The following is a 16,068-nucleotide window of genomic DNA, read 5'->3' on the forward strand; positions in this document are numbered from 1 at the left end:
AATCCCAAATACGTCTGTGATGCTTGTCAGGTCAAGTGGCTCAGGAATGAGGTAATGGCTAAACCCTTAGGCACATTATCTAGCCCCCCCCCCCCCAAATCTTGCCTAAGGCTTGATTGTCTCAATTTACATAGCACCCCCTTACTGCTTTTATTCTTTTATTTCTGTTTGGAACTCACCTATAACCTCACTATTCTTTCCGTGTCTACTGGTTGTGCCTCTTCACGGGTGACTTGCCTTTCTGTAGTTGTACAGTGTAGCTCCAAGGACACTGATGTTTAGTATCACAGCTGTAGAAACAAGAGAGTGACTCTACTTAGCCTGTCTGCTTTTTTGTTTTCCTTGTGAATCTGGCCCACAGGGGAGCGTGTGTGACCATGCAATTGTTTCCCCTTGTATGTGTCTTACTGTAAACAAAGGGAGTGAATGTGCCTGTCAACATTGCTGCAGCTTGCAGTGGTTGTAGGGGATTATGTAAAACAGTGCTGCAACCTGTTAGGATGTTTAAAAAAACGTGCGCCGGATCATGCTTAAAGCTGTTCAGGTGGGAGGTCTGGAATGCAGTTTTTAATTGAAGTCAGGCTGGAGATGTTTTCACACATGAACTCCCAAAAATGTTGGAAAAAATTAGGTTGGGACAGTGTCCGAAAGTTTTCCTTTCTCACATGTAGCTCACAGCAGGAGATGGCTGGCATTTAGCTGTGTTGGAAATATTCTCTTTACTTTAGGTTTGACACCTTAACCTAAAGCAAAGTACCCATGCTGTTCTCATATCGGTGCAACTTCAAATAACAGAAACATTGTATCTGTGTGGTACATTTGCACTCTCACATGCACCTCTGATTGATTAAAAAAGGGTGTAGCATATGTGTGAAATGACTTTTGAGCTACAAACCGTGGTTTGATTAAAAAAATGTACGTTTAAAAATGCTTGGTTATCTGTTAGTCACCCACCCTGTCTGTCTTTTCTTTGCAGTGCAAGTGTGCTGGTTGGAGCCCCCAAGGCTAGAACAAAGCAGTTCAACGTTACAGAGGGAGGGTCTGTATTCTACTGTCCATGGAGCTCCAGCCAAACCGACTGCCACGCCATCAAATTTGACCTTGAAGGTAAGTCTTATGACTGATATTTACACTCTGGGCTTCATTAGCGCCAAAGAAGTTTTATGCTCTTTTCTAGCTTTGCAATTCAAAAGAAATCCTTCTCCACGGGGCCTTGATGCTGCAAATCAGTTCATCCACTCTCTGAAACAAACAATTTTCTTCTGCCTTCTCCCTCCCTTTATGTCAAATTTCTTCTGTTCAACCATGAGGTTTGATCAGAAGATGTGCTGTGTTTTCAGGCTCAAAGCTGGAGCTGTTTCTCACTGACATAATGCAGAGTTAGAAATGAAAGAAAAAAAGGAGCTTTTTACTTCATAGAAGGTTATTTGCACAATCCTGCCTGTTATCTGTGCAATGCAACTACACTCTCTTTTTCCTTTAACCTGTTTGTTGGGACATATTGTTTGCTCTTAAACTATTCAGTATTGTTGTTTCTCTGCCCATTTTTTGGAGGCAATCAGAGCATTTTCTTTCTGGAAAAGGAATCATTGTTTTACTCCATTGAGTGGTTGTTGGCTACATTAGTTCCTGGACTTTGGGTGTTCCTTTTTTCCTGTTTGTCTTCTCTTCAGGGATAAAAAGATAATGAGGTGTCAAAGAGTTCTTGAAGGGTACTACTTCCTTCCTCCAGATCATGTTCGTGTTGCCTGGCCTCGGGAGGTATACGGAGATAAGCAACCAATAAACAAATAGGTCGGACAAAGAAATATCCTGTTTGTATGACAGGTGAGGTAGACACTACTAGTCTTAACAAAGAGGCTCCAGTTGAGTCAAAATCAAGTAAAGTGGTTTAGAAGAACACGAGGAAGCGTGTGAGGTTGTCTTAAGAGTGGATTCATGTTTCAGTATGTTGACAGAGTGCCCACAAGCCCTGTTTTGCACAATGGATCCACGGCGAAGTGAAGAATGAGCAGGTCAAATTATAAATGATGTAGCAAAGACATACTCCTATACAAACACACAAACAGTATGACTCATACATGTAGGAGGATCCCATCACTTCTGGCTTCTTTCCTGGGAAATCCAACTTAAATTTATTCTCCCTAATTGACAAAGTGGAGAAATATTCCACTGCATGTTTCACAAGCCCCTTTCCCCCCTATTGGACGCCACTGCTTGGTACCCTTTGCTCCACTATTTTAGCACTGCTTTTCTTGCAACATAAAGTGTGTCGTGCAGCCATGGATGCTGACTAAAGGCCACGCGGAGTGATATCATGCACATTCAATGAGCCCTCACGGTCAAGGTTAGTCTCCTGGGCTGCCAGAGTCCTTCATATTTTGAAAATGCTTTGAAAGAGCAGATTAGAGTGCCAGTGCCAGCTCTCACATCTGGATCAGAGTAAAACTGCAGTGCTGTGGAGGAACGCTTAGTCCATGAACATCTGCATGCAAATATGGCTATGACAAGCAGCTGTTACATGAATGACATTTACTGCTGCAATTCATTTACTGCAGCTTTGCCTGTATTTTCTTTGCCAATCATGATAGTAAAGACTAGTGCAATAAAAAAAGACATTTAGTGATTTTTTTTTCTTTTCCCCCAATTTATTCAGTATGAATAATAAAGAAAATGGCTCTAGAGTGTCTTGTATATTCTTGAAACAAAGTGGTGTCAGAGGTCGCCTGTTTCTTGGTGTTTTTGAGCTCTGACCCAGAGGCCACAGAACCTCTTAATTAGCCTAACTAATTGGGTCAAAGTGGCCAGAGACTCCCTCCTATCCACATCCTCTGCCACTGAGATAAGAGCCTGTCTATTTGAGAGGACACATACAGGATGGGAGGCAGGGAACGAGAGAAAAGAGGAAAGGCCAAGAAACCAGAGACCAGCTCTCTTCTGTCCCCCTCTCGTCTCCTGCTGTCAGTACTCCCACAGGGGCAGCTGATGTGATGAGTGAATTTGGCCATTTGTCTTCTACCTCACTGACACACAGCAAAACACATACACACTTAAAACGAGAGGGTCTGACCACACTAATGGCTCTCCACTCACCCACAGTTCAAAGTAGACAGTGAGTCTGTATGCACTCCAGACCTTCACTGCCCCTCTGCTCCCTGGAGAGACTGGCACCACATCACATCAGCACACCGTGCTATCAAGCCTCCCAGGGGGACTTTGGTCGGATCACATCTTGTTGTGGGTCCTTCTCTGGATTTCCCTTTATCTCCCCTGTGAATCTCCTCTATTTTCATCTTAAAGGAATTCCACATGATTACAGCTGGCTGCCTTCCGTCGCCTCACAGACAACAAAAAGAGCTTTTCATCATTCATTATAGTGACACAGAGCCATGGCTACCACATAAAGACTTTGCTAACCTTGTTTGGGTCCTTACTATGAGGTGCTTCCTTTCTGTCACCCTGCAAGATAACCTGAGCATAGTTAGACAGTATGAATTACAAGACCACCTTTTTGAATGCTACTCTTGGTTATCTTGGGAAGTTAACGCAAACCAACACAGATGTTGGTCAGTCTTAAACTTCACCTGGCCGATTAGCATTTGCCTTGACCAAACAAACCCTTCTGTTATGAAAATGTTAAAAAAAAAAAACATACCATGCAGCTAAGGCAGATTAGTTAAAGCAACAAGGAGCTGTTTGAAGTACTGGTTGGGGTTTTGCCCATGCAGCAAAAGCACTTCTTATCACTCTTTTGAACACTTGAATCATAGCAGCCTGCTGCTCGCCCATGATGAATACTGTTAGCACGAAAGCCCCAGAGATGGAGATTAAACAGAAATATATTTGGGTTATTATAAAACTATATTCTCTCTGCTTACTGCTTGGGTGATGGGAGGCATCACTCCCTGGAAACAGATGGGAGAAGGGGCTGTGCAGTTGAGGAGCCTTGTGGTGAGATAGTGAAAGAAAAATGAATAGGAAAATAGTGATAATGTTGAAACTGACAACAGAGAAGGGGAGAGTGAAGTGGGTGCCTAAATAGAGATGAGTGAGAAGCTGCTGTGAGGAAGTGAGGCCAGAGTGTGTTTTCCTTGGACCCCAGCCCCTTTGCTGTTTCCACAAAGACATGGTGCAGGCCTTCATCCTCAGCTCCAGGCTGCCTAGTTGGCTTGAAAGAAAGACTAGAGGAAGACAGGCATGGACAGAGTGAATATAATACACAATTCCTTCCTCACATCCACATGGGTCTTGATCTTTCCCGGTATCTCCCAGTTCTGTCTGACAGACACTAGCTCTGTTCTTTAGAAAGACACCTGTGGTTGCAGAAGTCTGAGTGAATGGGGATTATGAGTGAAGGACTCGTGGAATGGCTGATCTTATACGCACTTCCCCTTACAGATGTCAGCTCCTACACTCATATGAGCGGTATGTGTCTTCCTTGCATAATCAATTAGTTCAGATTTCGTTCTTTATTGCAGCACAGATGTAGCATCTGTTTTCCAATAAAGTTGTGTTTAAACTGGACTCCCCAGACCATCTGTCGCATCACCTGCTGCTGTCAGAGCACTAAAGTGGGAGATCAGTGATACTGTCCAGGTGGTCAAACAGGGCAAAGGGTCAGCAGGGTTAAGCCACACCAGTCCAGTCCAAACCTGGCAAAAACTAACACAACTACTATCTGTAGAACAGTGGCCTAGTAGGAAATAACATTCTTTTCAAGTCTAACCATCTCTGTATGAAGAAAGTGTAACATAATGCATGTTGTCTGCCAGTTTTTACAGATGTTTCCAAGAATCTGGAAGGGAGGGGCAGGCAGCGTTATGATGCTTGAGGTCCAGCTGAAGGAATGCATGTGTTATCATGCTGCTATAACTCAAATTCTTTTCTCTCTCTCTTCCTTTATTTCCCCAGGGGATCGCAATGTCTTGCTCAATGACACAAATTACCAAGCTGATTTCAAATCCCACCAATGGTTTGGTGCCACTGTCCGGTCTCATGGTGACACAATTCTGGTAAGGTAGCCTTCAAAGAGATGCATTTAAAATGATAGAATCTTCCTTAAGGGATGAAAACCTCAGCTGTTGCTTTCTGCTGTTAAGATCAGGAATTTCAGACTAGCCTGATATACGACTGTGAGAAACTTTTTACTTGAGTGATGACTCACTCTCTTGGCTGGGTGATTGCACATATCCTGTGTTAGTTAGAAGTTAGGAGAAGTGGCTAGATTATTGCCCATTAAGTTGTTGTCATTCAGGTCCACTTTTCACCCCTAGTCTCAACTCACTGTACTCACAGCCACACACATACACCATGTGACATCAAAGTTTAGCTGCCTGTTGTTTGGTCTGATTGTACGGCTTGTGACCTGGGTTGAGTTACATGGTTACCCCCACACAAGACACTCCACTGACCTCAGCTTGAGACCCATTCTGAGTTCAACGGGGGGGGGGGGGGGGGGGGGGGGGGGGTTCACAACTGGAAAAACATCTCCCACCTAATGGCTCACCCTGTTCATCAACACACTGTTAATCCTCCACTTTTCTTACTTGTCATTCCCACTCCTGTGAACTGCAGGCTTGTGCCCCACTTTACTCATGGAGAACTAAGGAGGATATTCCCCATTCTGATGCTACAGGAAGCTGCTACCTCTCTGTCGAAAACTTCACCAACTTTGTGGAGTATGCTCCTTGTCGTACAGGTAATCATCACCTCTCTTCAAATCTTATCGGCATGGATGCTTTAATATATCAGGATAACACCAATGGTTGTTTCCTGGATGGTTTCTGGATATCATTTGTTGATGCTTCACTTATTCTGACAGTAAGTCCTTCATGATACACCGCTCCTTTTGTCCTTCAGAAATCAGTGGTCCATCAGGACAAGGTTACTGCCAGGGAGGATTCAGTGCCGAATTTACAAAGGTAAATGTACATTTTCTGTCAGTGAACCAACACGGGTTTCTTGAATAGTTGTATTTTTTCCCACTGAGGTAATTCACAGGTGTTATTTTTCTTTTAGGATGGCAAAGTGGTGCTGGGAGGACCAGGCAGTTATTTCTGGCAAGGTATGTAGGACCTGCATCAATCAAAAGTCAAAAACAAAAAACACACACGCACACACAGAAATCTCAGTATGTCCTTCCAAGTTTCTTTCTTATCATTATCTTATCGTATTTTAGGTCAAGTGATCTCTGCAGCTAAGGAGGACATTATCAGAGCATACTATCCAGGCTATTTTATTCAGGCGGTGAGTGGCCAGATCCAGACCAAACAGGCCCATTCTTTGAAAGATGACAGCTATCAAGGTAAGCTAATTAAAACTTTATAAATTTTGCTAAATCACATGTCGTCATGTACCTGCCACGAAAGCTAATTTTTCTGTTTCCTACAGGCTACTCTGTTGCAGCTGGGGAATTTAGTGGTGATGGGGTAGAAGGTAAGTCAACAAATCAGGTAGCAGACACTGTCAGCATTAGGTGAGGTTGACAAATAGTGAAACACTTAAAGACATTTACAGAGCAACATGAATGTTATAGTTGTAGTAAGATAAACATAAATCATTTACAATATTTTACATAATTATTGAGCTGGAAATGTCTTTAGTAAATTCTGTTATCCTCTGACTGGGCTTTAACCGTATTTTTCCCACTTTAAATCTTTGCTTTGTCTCACAGATTTTGTTGCTGGGGTTCCAAAAGGACACATGCTTTATGGTTCGGTAAGATCGCTTAATCATCACTCTCATTTTGGCTTTCATTTAAGCGCTTTTAGAATGGGAAGCCTGGGATTTATACTTGGGAATGATACAAGAAAGAAAACAACTTTAGCGATATTGTCACAGTGGGGATTATTTTTGCAGTGAATTCCTTTCCATGGATCGTGCTTATATTAGACCCTATAAAAGTTCCCCATATGTGCTTGCTGTGTTGCAGGTGTCTATTCTGAACGGTACAGATCTGACAAACATGACTGAGTACACTGGAGAGCAGGTGAGTCCAAAAACTCCCACCTGAGCCAACTACAGAAAGTTCTGTAATGCTCCACTTCCTCTGTGTTTTTATTGCTCAGCTCCCCATGAGAGCTCTTAATTTGCTGATTCATAGTAAGCATAAATAATTTCCTCTACTGCAAACCACAATAGAGACAAAAATCTAGCAAACACAATACTGCAAATCTCAGTTCTTGGGGGGGAAAGTGCAGTCGCAATTTGTGCAAATGGTTCTAGGAATAGAAAAGCAATCAACTTATTTCAACACTGGTGATTGACTCAGCTGAACAAATATAATCACAAGCGAATTTGCATACACTACGGCGAGACTGCTTTTGCAGTGCTTTGTAGACTGAAAATCGTGACAGAAACTGAACGAGAAATGGAACCGACAGGCCTTCACTGGACCCAACCTGTAAAACCCATCAAGCCTTTGTGATTTCTTGAGTCTTTATGATTTTTTTTTGTTCTAGTAACAGAGAAAACACGCCTGAAGTTTAGTTTAACAGTGTGAGGGTTTGGGATTTTGGACTGCTTAAATTGTAATCATGTCTTCTGTTGATGTGATGTTTAAAGTCATGGAAACACCTTTTCTTTTTTCTTTTTTTTTTAATAGATGGGCTCATATTTTGGGTATGCAGTGGCCACAACTGACATTAACAGTGATGGGTGAGTAGTAGCTGTCTGTCTTTCTTTATTTTATTTTTCAGTGCATCTTTTTTTTTCTTTTTTGTGATGTTCCTGTTTTGTCTGCAGGATGGTTGACCTGCTGGTGGGAGCTCCCATGCTCATGGTCCGAAGCTCTCATGGACGCCTGGAAGAGATGGGCCAAGTCTACGTTTATCTCCAGCGTAGCCCCTTGAAACTAGAGTCCCGCCTACCTCTAACAGGCACTCAGGTGTTTGGGAGATTTGGCAGCACCATTGCACCCTTGGGAGATCTGAACTTGGATGGTTTCAATGGTAAGAATAGGGAATTATAATATGGTAGGACAGAAATTGGTAATGTGGGGAAATGATATATAAGGCGACAATTTAAAAGAAAGAAATTTAGTAACAATCTATTATGATGCTACTTTTTTCTCATTACACTTTGAGAATGCTTGTATGCTTTGTTATAATATCGAAGATTACGCTATAACACAATGACGCTCTGTAGAAATGTGCTTGCTTGAACCACTTATGGTCTCTAAAGAATGAAGCCGAATAGCTTTGGTGACTTCAACAATATTTATAGCCTACAATACATTTCACTTTATGAATGAACCAAACTAGAAGACTAATAATGCTAAACCTAAAGACTGTTATGGATGGTAACTAAGTGTTTAGCTTAAAAGATAAAACAGTTATTGGTTATGAACTTTAAGTGTTGCTGCTTATGTCACAATGTAAGGCATATAGTCAATAAATGATATAGTATATACAATGATGAGTATGTTAAGTGATCTTGGTATAAGAGGATGAACATGAGAGCTTATCAGCTAGGATTCAGTTTTAGCTTTAATCACAGAAATGGACCGGAAGTTTCATTCCTACATAACTGGGGATTATGTAGATCACACAGAGCATCATCACATAGGTTGACTTCTAAATACCCCTGTGTCCTTATGTCAAAGAAAAAAAGTTTTGCTTCTTTGTGCAATTTCAAAACATTAGCAACACTTTGTAGAGCAAGGAAACCTACATACTGTAGGCTATTTAAGTAAATCATGCATATTAATTTTGTAGTGAAAAACAGCTGAAACTGTAAATAAAGTGCTCTGGGATTTTAGTTTCTTTCTCTAAATCTCAACGGTAATATAAGTTAATTTCCCCCCCTGCAAGATGTGGCTATCAGCTGTCCATTTGGAGGAGAAGATCAGCAGGGACTGGTTTATATTTACAATGGATACTCAGAAGGACTCAGACAAAAGCCATCTCAGGTGATTAGGGGGCAGTGGGCTGCAGGGACTATTCCTGCTAGCTTTGGATTTGCTCTCAGAGGTGCTAAGGACCTGGACATGAATGGATACCCAGGTAAGTGAGGATGAAATTTGTAATGAGCATCATTAACGGTTTATTTATTTATTTTTTGTGTGTGTTTAATTTATCTTTCTTAATTTCCTCAGATCTCATTGTTGGAGCTTTTGGTATTAATAAGGCTATTCTATATAGGTATGTTTTATTTTTATGTATGTTTTTGCTTGATCGAAAAGTCAAATTCCAAAATTAAGTCTGGGGGAAAAAGCATGGCTGTGTTCGTCTGCCTGGTGTGCCAAGATAAATGTTTGGTCACTCTACAGATATAGTGTAAGAACAAAACAAAAGGAAAGACATAGAAATAGAGTTTCCAAAATCTGAAGCTAATCTATGAAGCACTTAAAGTGGAAACTGTAATATCTGATGACTGTGTCTTCAATCAGCATTCTTGTTGTTGCCTACAGATCCCGGCCGATAGTCAACACCAGTGCCTCGCTGACAGTTTCCCCCACCATGATTAATCCTGAGGAGAAGAACTGCATTCTCACCAATGGAAACTCCAGCATTCCCGTTTCCTGGTGAGTATTCAGACGGTCCAGAATTACAGAACACTCTGTTTCCTGCAGCTCTTCACTTTTGGTATTTATTTGACCCAACTGCAGAGACATGGGCTTCCCCATTTCCCCCATGCATAAACATTTCTATCATAATAGGAAGTTTTGATAAAGAATATCCTTTACACAGTGATGGTATTCTGAGGACTGCTCTTATCTGACCTATTTTCAGAGTGTCTTCATATAACACACTTTATTTTGTGGAGTGGAGAGAGAAAAAAAGTTGAATAGAAGCATTGTTTGCAGTTTTCAGCCTGATCTAACTGTGCAAAGTATCCAGCTCCAAAAAAAAAGAAAAACCCTAGAGGAAGGAGACCACGGTAGCTTGCTGCTCGACACGGTTGACACTGTGCTCCTGTTTCAGCTTCCCCCCCTTCTCTACATGCTGATCCATAAAGGAAACTGTTGTATACACATATGTCTTGATTGTGCTACGTTGCCTGGTGATGGGGAGATTTTGGTGATCGGGGGGAGGAGAGCAGAGGAAATAATGGGAGGGGAGGGGCTGGAAGGTTTTTGCAGTTGCTTTGAATGAGATATTGTTTGGTGGTGGAACACAGCTGGGAAACATCAGGACACGTAGACTCCCGTGAGCGTGCGCACACAGTTGTGCCGAAAAGGGCAGACACAGGAGCATTCATATGAAGTTACTGCTACTCTTCAAAAGGAGGCTTTGCACTTTCTCTGTCTTTTGCTCTCATTTTTCACCTCTCTTCCTGTTACTTTGCTTTTTTTCGGTAAAGCCCATCCATCTTTCTTTTCTCTTTTGCATTATTTTTTTTTCTGTGACTCTTTCAAGGGGTTACTAGTGATAGGGGTTGGGGGTTTTGGGGTTGCAGACTTGGACAGCGGCGGCATGTTGTGTGGCTGATGTCATGGGAGAGAGCTACAGGCTTATATAGACAGCCACTCACTGGTCAGCACTGAAACCTGAGTCGTTGCTCAATTTCACCCTTCTTAACTCTGCTATTTCTTTGTGCGTGGGGAGGGCTGCGGGTGGAAAGCGGAGACACACTGATTTATCAGCCTGGCCGGCAAAAGTAGTTTTATGCCAGCCTATCTCCAAACATGTGTGGTTTTTGTCATAATATTCACTGAAAGCTCAGTGTGCTCCACGCCTTGTAATGTGAACCATGTAATGAGCTGACACACACAAAAAAAGTCACCCATGAGAAAAGGCGAGAGAACAAGGGAGGGCATCTGAGGTGTCTTATGTGTACAGTATTTACACAGAGTCTCTGCCATTAATGGATATGCTTCTCTCATCATGTCCTTGTCCTTTCTTCCCAAAACAGTGTCAACCTGAGTTTCTGCATATCTGCTGATGGGAAACACCTTCCAAAGAACTTAGGTGAGCCAATTTTCCACATCTGCATTTTATTACAAACTGTCAAATAGCCACCAGTGGTAATGTTTTAAATCCATAACAGTCTGTAGGTTAAAGTGTTTTGGCAGCTAATGCAGATTTTCAGACTTTGTTATGACAAAAAGGGAGTGCAGCATGCCAAATGTCCTTTGTGATCCACCTTGAGTGATCTAACCTCTTCTGTCCTCAACATTTTTCCTCGTTACCTCTTAGTTATCATCTCTTATTAGTCCCCCTCAGTACACAACAGCTCTATGTGCCATTGACTATGTTGTGTGTATTTCAGAGTATTTACGGAGGTCCTTTTCAGACCTGTCACTTTGTGACTCTAGAACATTCATCACACCATGAATGGTCATTTGTGTGTGTTATGCGTTCCAGATTTCCAGGTGGAGGTGCAGCTTGATAGTCATAAGCACAAGCAGAAAGGTGCAGTGAAGAGGGCTCTGTTCTTGGATTCCCAGCAGCCTTTGCTCCCGATGACTGTGAGGCTGAACCACGGAGAGCGAGAGTGCCAGCATAAAAGAATCTACCTAAGAGTAAGTCCTCTCTTTCTCTAACAAAAAATGACATTTAAGCCTGTGCAATGCTTAGAATCATTATTGAAAAACTGCATATAAGTGAAGTGTAACTAATAGCTGTAGTCATTTTATAGTTGTGTTTCTGTGTCACTTTTGAACAGCCAAATTGCACGGTGGTATGACACAAAATGTGTTTTTCTCACTGTAGGATGAGAAGGAGTTCAGAGATAAACTCTCCTCTATTTATGTGGCCTTGAACTTCAGCTTGGACCCAAAAGCTGCAGCTGACTCCCACGGCCTGCGGCCCATCCTCAACTATCAGACCACACACGTAATTGAGCAAAAGGTAATTTGACGTGAACTACACTTCTATCAGCTAGGTTAATTAACCCGGGTATCTACAGAGCTGTTTAAATTATTATATAGTAAGTTCACTAATAATCTGCATGTGCGACTGAGATTCCTTCAACTCATTCTCTCTGATCTCTCGATTGCACTTTCCGCCATCATTCAGTAATCACTGGCCAACTCCTTACTGACTCTTCCGTTCATGATGAAAGTGTGAATCTTTTCTTTGTCGGCTGGGAAGAGATCCAGGGTGTCTGGAAAGTTGTTTTCAAAATGAAAATGTGAGACACATGTACAGTGGCGTGTTTCCTTGTCCCAGCAGGAGTAGCTCTTGGCCTGCTTAGCTACTGAGGTGAGTGTTTTCAGAGCTGCAGGCACAGAAGGATGGTCAATATTTCAGGGAGGGGCACGGACAGAATGTTGGCCCCTCTGGTTGAAGTGTCTCAGCATTTCTACATGAAGGCATCTTTTCAGCTGTGGCACAGCACGCACCATATGTTTAATTCAGCAACAGCCACCAGATTGGAGCATTAGGGGAATAGCAATCAGTCTAGTTTGATCTCCATCTCTTTCTTTTTCGTTCTCTACCCTTGTGTGTTTCTCTTTTTTCCTTTTGGACCTTGTCACTGCTGTTTTTCTTTCCTAAATATCAAAGCTTTTGGGCCTCCAACAGATGTGGTCTACTGCTGTACCAAGACCTTGAGACAAGCCTGAGAGAAAGAATTAGCCATAAACCTGAATCCGTTCTTTGAATGTATAAAAGCAGAGTAGGAGTGGTGTCAGACTGCCAACAAATTTAATTAATTTTGCTTTACTCTGTATGAATATAACGGTATACAAACAGAGTATGGTGACTATTATACCACAGCCTTGGCCTAGAATAGATACATGATGCCCTCTTGATTTCCACACATGCTTTGAGAATGTGTGGAAGGCGATATAACAGTTCATAGACTCTGCCAAGTTTGTACTCTCTCAAAGCTGGAGTGCAGTCTCACTCTCTCACCCTAACATTTTCCACATGTATCTGTGAAGATTTGTGGCATTATGATGGATCTATTAATTGCTATCGCATCGCTCGTCTTGCACATAGCATGCATTTGTATGCATGCCAGTAAAGATTCAAGTTGCAGCCACCTTTGGAGAACTTGGAACCGGCTGAAATTGTGAATCAATGCCCTCCTTGTTCTTAAAACAAAGTCGTCTGACCAATTGAATATGATTTTGATGAATGTGCTCCAGTCATATTGCCAAGGTTGTGTTTTGTTTTTGCCAAATGATACTTGGACTCATTATGTCACATGCTGATGTCAGTGTTGATGTTGTTTAAGTACAGTAATGGTGGTACGAATGTTGTTTTCCTGCCCCAAACAGACATATGAGCTGGGGTGCACATGCGGCCAAGTTAGCATGGTGGTTACCATGGTGTGCATAATTAGAGCTCCTAGATGGTGTAATGACAAGGGGGGTTCTTGGCTCTCTTTAATCTTCTTCTCTATTTCTATTTATTGTCTTTATCATCATGAACATCATCACACTGTCATAGTCGCGGCGAGATGCAATTTAGCAATCCACAGGGCTTTCCCTGCCACACGTTCAGCGGTCATCCACTTATCCGGCAGTGTTTCTGCTCCTTTCTTGTCTTTCCCTCCACTGTAATCTCTGAACCATCCCTCCTGCTGTCAGGTCACCAGAGATATCTTATGTCTCAGCAAGTTCCTTTAGGCTGTAGGCTTCTCCCTTTACATTTGATCATGCTCCACAGTGGTGTAGTGTGTGGTGAAGGCGCGGTTTACCACATAGCGCTGTGATGTGGGACACTGGTTAAAGTTGGGAGCTGGCTGCTTTGTGCTCAGCTCCATAGGAGTATCTTCTTTTGTACAGGCTCTGATCTGCACCCTGTTTATAATCTCCCCCAGTTTTACATTGCAAACAGAAAGCACGTGCGTGCCGGGACAGCTGGCTCATCAGGCTGTCTGTTGCTGTCATGACCTCACTGAGGCAGTTATTGTCTCTGTGTTTTTAGCTGTCTGATGTGTAGTGATGATGTCTTGTAAATAAGAGGGGTTGCAGTCCAGGTGTGTGTGCATCTTGGGTGGTGGTCCAGAGACAGGTGGTGGAATATATTAGTCATACTGCATGTTGCATCTTGCTACACTCATCTTGTTCTCTTCCTTAAACAGATCTTGTGATTTATCTTGTGTACCTAATTCTCTTCACGTGTAGAATAAGTGTCACAACCTACTGTGTGATGTTGGCCTGCACCCCTATATTCAGACTTTTATCATCTTCAATTTGTATCTTCTAGGCACAGATTCTGTTGGACTGTGGAGAGGACAACATCTGTGTTCCTGACTTGAAGCTGGCAGTTAGCGGGTGAGTCTTTTTCCTTAGCTGTTGCTAAAAATCCCAGAGCATATAGGTTTTAGAAAATAGAATAAAGTTCAATGGATATTACACAGTGAACCCTGAACAGGATTACAAACACTGAAATTTTCACCTCCGCTATGCAAAAAGAGACCCTAAAGCATAAAAACAGCTGTTATTGTTGTTCTCTACTTTCTGTTTAGTTTAACAAACCACAGTGTGAGTGTTAATAGCTACAATTTTGAAGTACAGTAGGGGCACCATTCGTTAAAAACAAAACAAAGCAGGAAATAGCTCAGCTCCACAGGTGCTGTGACAAACGCTAAAGGGGGAAAGACAGAAAAGATGAAAGGAATCTGTTTGCAAGAGGCCCAACCCTGTCTTCATCGCCATCCCCGCTACACTTTGATTCGAGAAATCTGTTAGCAGTTTTCTCAAAAATAACTGCCTCCCTGATACTCCCTGCTCTGCTCTGTCATTTTGATTTCACATTCCTATATTTATCTACCATCTGACCCCATTTTTCCCAATGTATAACTTATCTATTACATATGGAACAACCTGCTGGGATTCTGCTGCGCCCCATCCGATAGAAACCCAGACGCAGAAAGTGTGATTAGTGCAATTAAAATTATACTTTGTTGATTTTCGTCTGCTCTGCAGTAAATTATGGCAGCCTAATAGTTGTTGGAGGGGGTGATCAGATGGTCATGATTTAGTGGAATTTCAGAGAAAAATGTATCCAACATTTGTACGATGTTTTTTTTTCTATTCCGCTGCCAAATCACATAACCTGTTAGACCAAGGGTCCCTCAGGGAAGTCTTAGGGTTTTGTGGTGTTTTCTAATTTTGAGGCTTTGTTTGCTTTAAAAAGTGCCATGTCAGTTAAAATCAGGCCCCAGCTGAATCTTTGGCCAGCAGAGGATCGGCTTTATAACTCGTCTCCCTTTTGCTGTCTCTTGCTTTTATGAGAATAGACTTTAATTAAAAGTGCCCTTGTAGCCCTTCTTGTGGAATTTCTCTTTGTGCCTAGCTTTGGAGGAAGGTGTAGGGAGTGAGAAAAAGCAATAATTGGGAGATGCTTTATAATTCTGCGCCTTTTGTATGTCTTTAATATCACATGGGGAAAAAAATTATGTAAAGTGGGCTATTTTGAGATTAATCTAATTGTTGCATTTTTGCAGCCAGGTTCTAAATAAAATAGATCTTATAAGCACAGAGCATGCAGTTATATTAGTTTTATTAGAGCAATTTGCAATTTATTGCCTGTTCCACTGCCAGCAAATGGGAACAAAGAATGCCCTCGTTTACTTGGAAAACAACTTAATCCATGTTTATTTATGGAGGCATTTATCTAGTGACCCAACTAATCATTTGGGGGTTTCTTTGTTTTGTATTTCTTTTTCCTTGGGTCCTCAGTGACAGGAAGGAAGTCTACCTTGGTGATGACAACTCACTGACCTTGACATTCAATGCCAGGAATGAGGGTGAGGGAGGGGCGTATGAAGCAGACCTGTATGTGGTGCTGCCCCCTGAAGCTGACTACATTGGCATTGCCCGCAATAATGAGGTGAATAGAAACAATCAAACTGACACCCTGATTTTGGGACTATTGGGACTTTAATCTTGATGATTTTCTTTCGATGTGGTTTGACCAGTCTGTCCTCTTTTCCAGACCTTGACCCAGTTGACTTGCAGCTATGAGACGGAGAACCAGACCCGATACCTCAGCTGTGATTTGGGGAACCCAATGAAGTCGGGCACCAATGTAGGAGCAATGTTGTCTTTTGGCTGTCTTTCTCTTTTAGCTCAGTGCTTAAGAAGTTTAAGTGTTGTGACACAAACAAGGTTGTTTGTTTGCTTGTTTTGTTTACATAGGACATATAAATAGTATCTGAAATTTAATG

General features: G+C 42.0%; 1 protein-coding gene across 1 annotated transcript in view; it reads left to right on the forward strand.

Moving 5' to 3' along the window:
• Positions 1 to 16,068, forward strand: part of itga5 (integrin, alpha 5 (fibronectin receptor, alpha polypeptide)) — a 32,599-nt gene that overhangs the window by 7,924 nt on the left and 8,607 nt on the right. Inside the window, exons 2-21 of the mRNA XM_086278756.1 lie at positions 977 to 1,107; positions 4,912 to 5,012; positions 5,575 to 5,698; positions 5,860 to 5,921; positions 6,019 to 6,064; positions 6,179 to 6,304; positions 6,391 to 6,435; positions 6,674 to 6,717; positions 6,932 to 6,988; positions 7,604 to 7,656; positions 7,744 to 7,949; positions 8,811 to 9,002; positions 9,095 to 9,140; positions 9,410 to 9,523; positions 10,855 to 10,910; positions 11,307 to 11,464; positions 11,655 to 11,792; positions 14,103 to 14,170; positions 15,581 to 15,731; positions 15,837 to 15,929. Coding sequence (XP_086134882.1) covers positions 977 to 1,107; positions 4,912 to 5,012; positions 5,575 to 5,698; positions 5,860 to 5,921; positions 6,019 to 6,064; positions 6,179 to 6,304; positions 6,391 to 6,435; positions 6,674 to 6,717; positions 6,932 to 6,988; positions 7,604 to 7,656; positions 7,744 to 7,949; positions 8,811 to 9,002; positions 9,095 to 9,140; positions 9,410 to 9,523; positions 10,855 to 10,910; positions 11,307 to 11,464; positions 11,655 to 11,792; positions 14,103 to 14,170; positions 15,581 to 15,731; positions 15,837 to 15,929 — 2,011 coding nt within the window. The remainder of the gene's footprint in view (positions 1 to 976; positions 1,108 to 4,911; positions 5,013 to 5,574; positions 5,699 to 5,859; positions 5,922 to 6,018; positions 6,065 to 6,178; positions 6,305 to 6,390; positions 6,436 to 6,673; positions 6,718 to 6,931; positions 6,989 to 7,603; positions 7,657 to 7,743; positions 7,950 to 8,810; positions 9,003 to 9,094; positions 9,141 to 9,409; positions 9,524 to 10,854; positions 10,911 to 11,306; positions 11,465 to 11,654; positions 11,793 to 14,102; positions 14,171 to 15,580; positions 15,732 to 15,836; positions 15,930 to 16,068) is intronic.

Source organism: Aulonocara sp. 'chitande type north' Nkhata Bay, linkage group LG20 (assembly GCF_057382095.1).
Source record: "Aulonocara sp. 'chitande type north' Nkhata Bay isolate Kocher_YH1m ecotype deep benthic linkage group LG20, A_spYH_male_GT1.1, whole genome shotgun sequence".
NCBI lineage: Eukaryota > Metazoa > Chordata > Actinopteri > Cichliformes > Cichlidae > Aulonocara > Aulonocara sp. 'chitande type north' Nkhata Bay.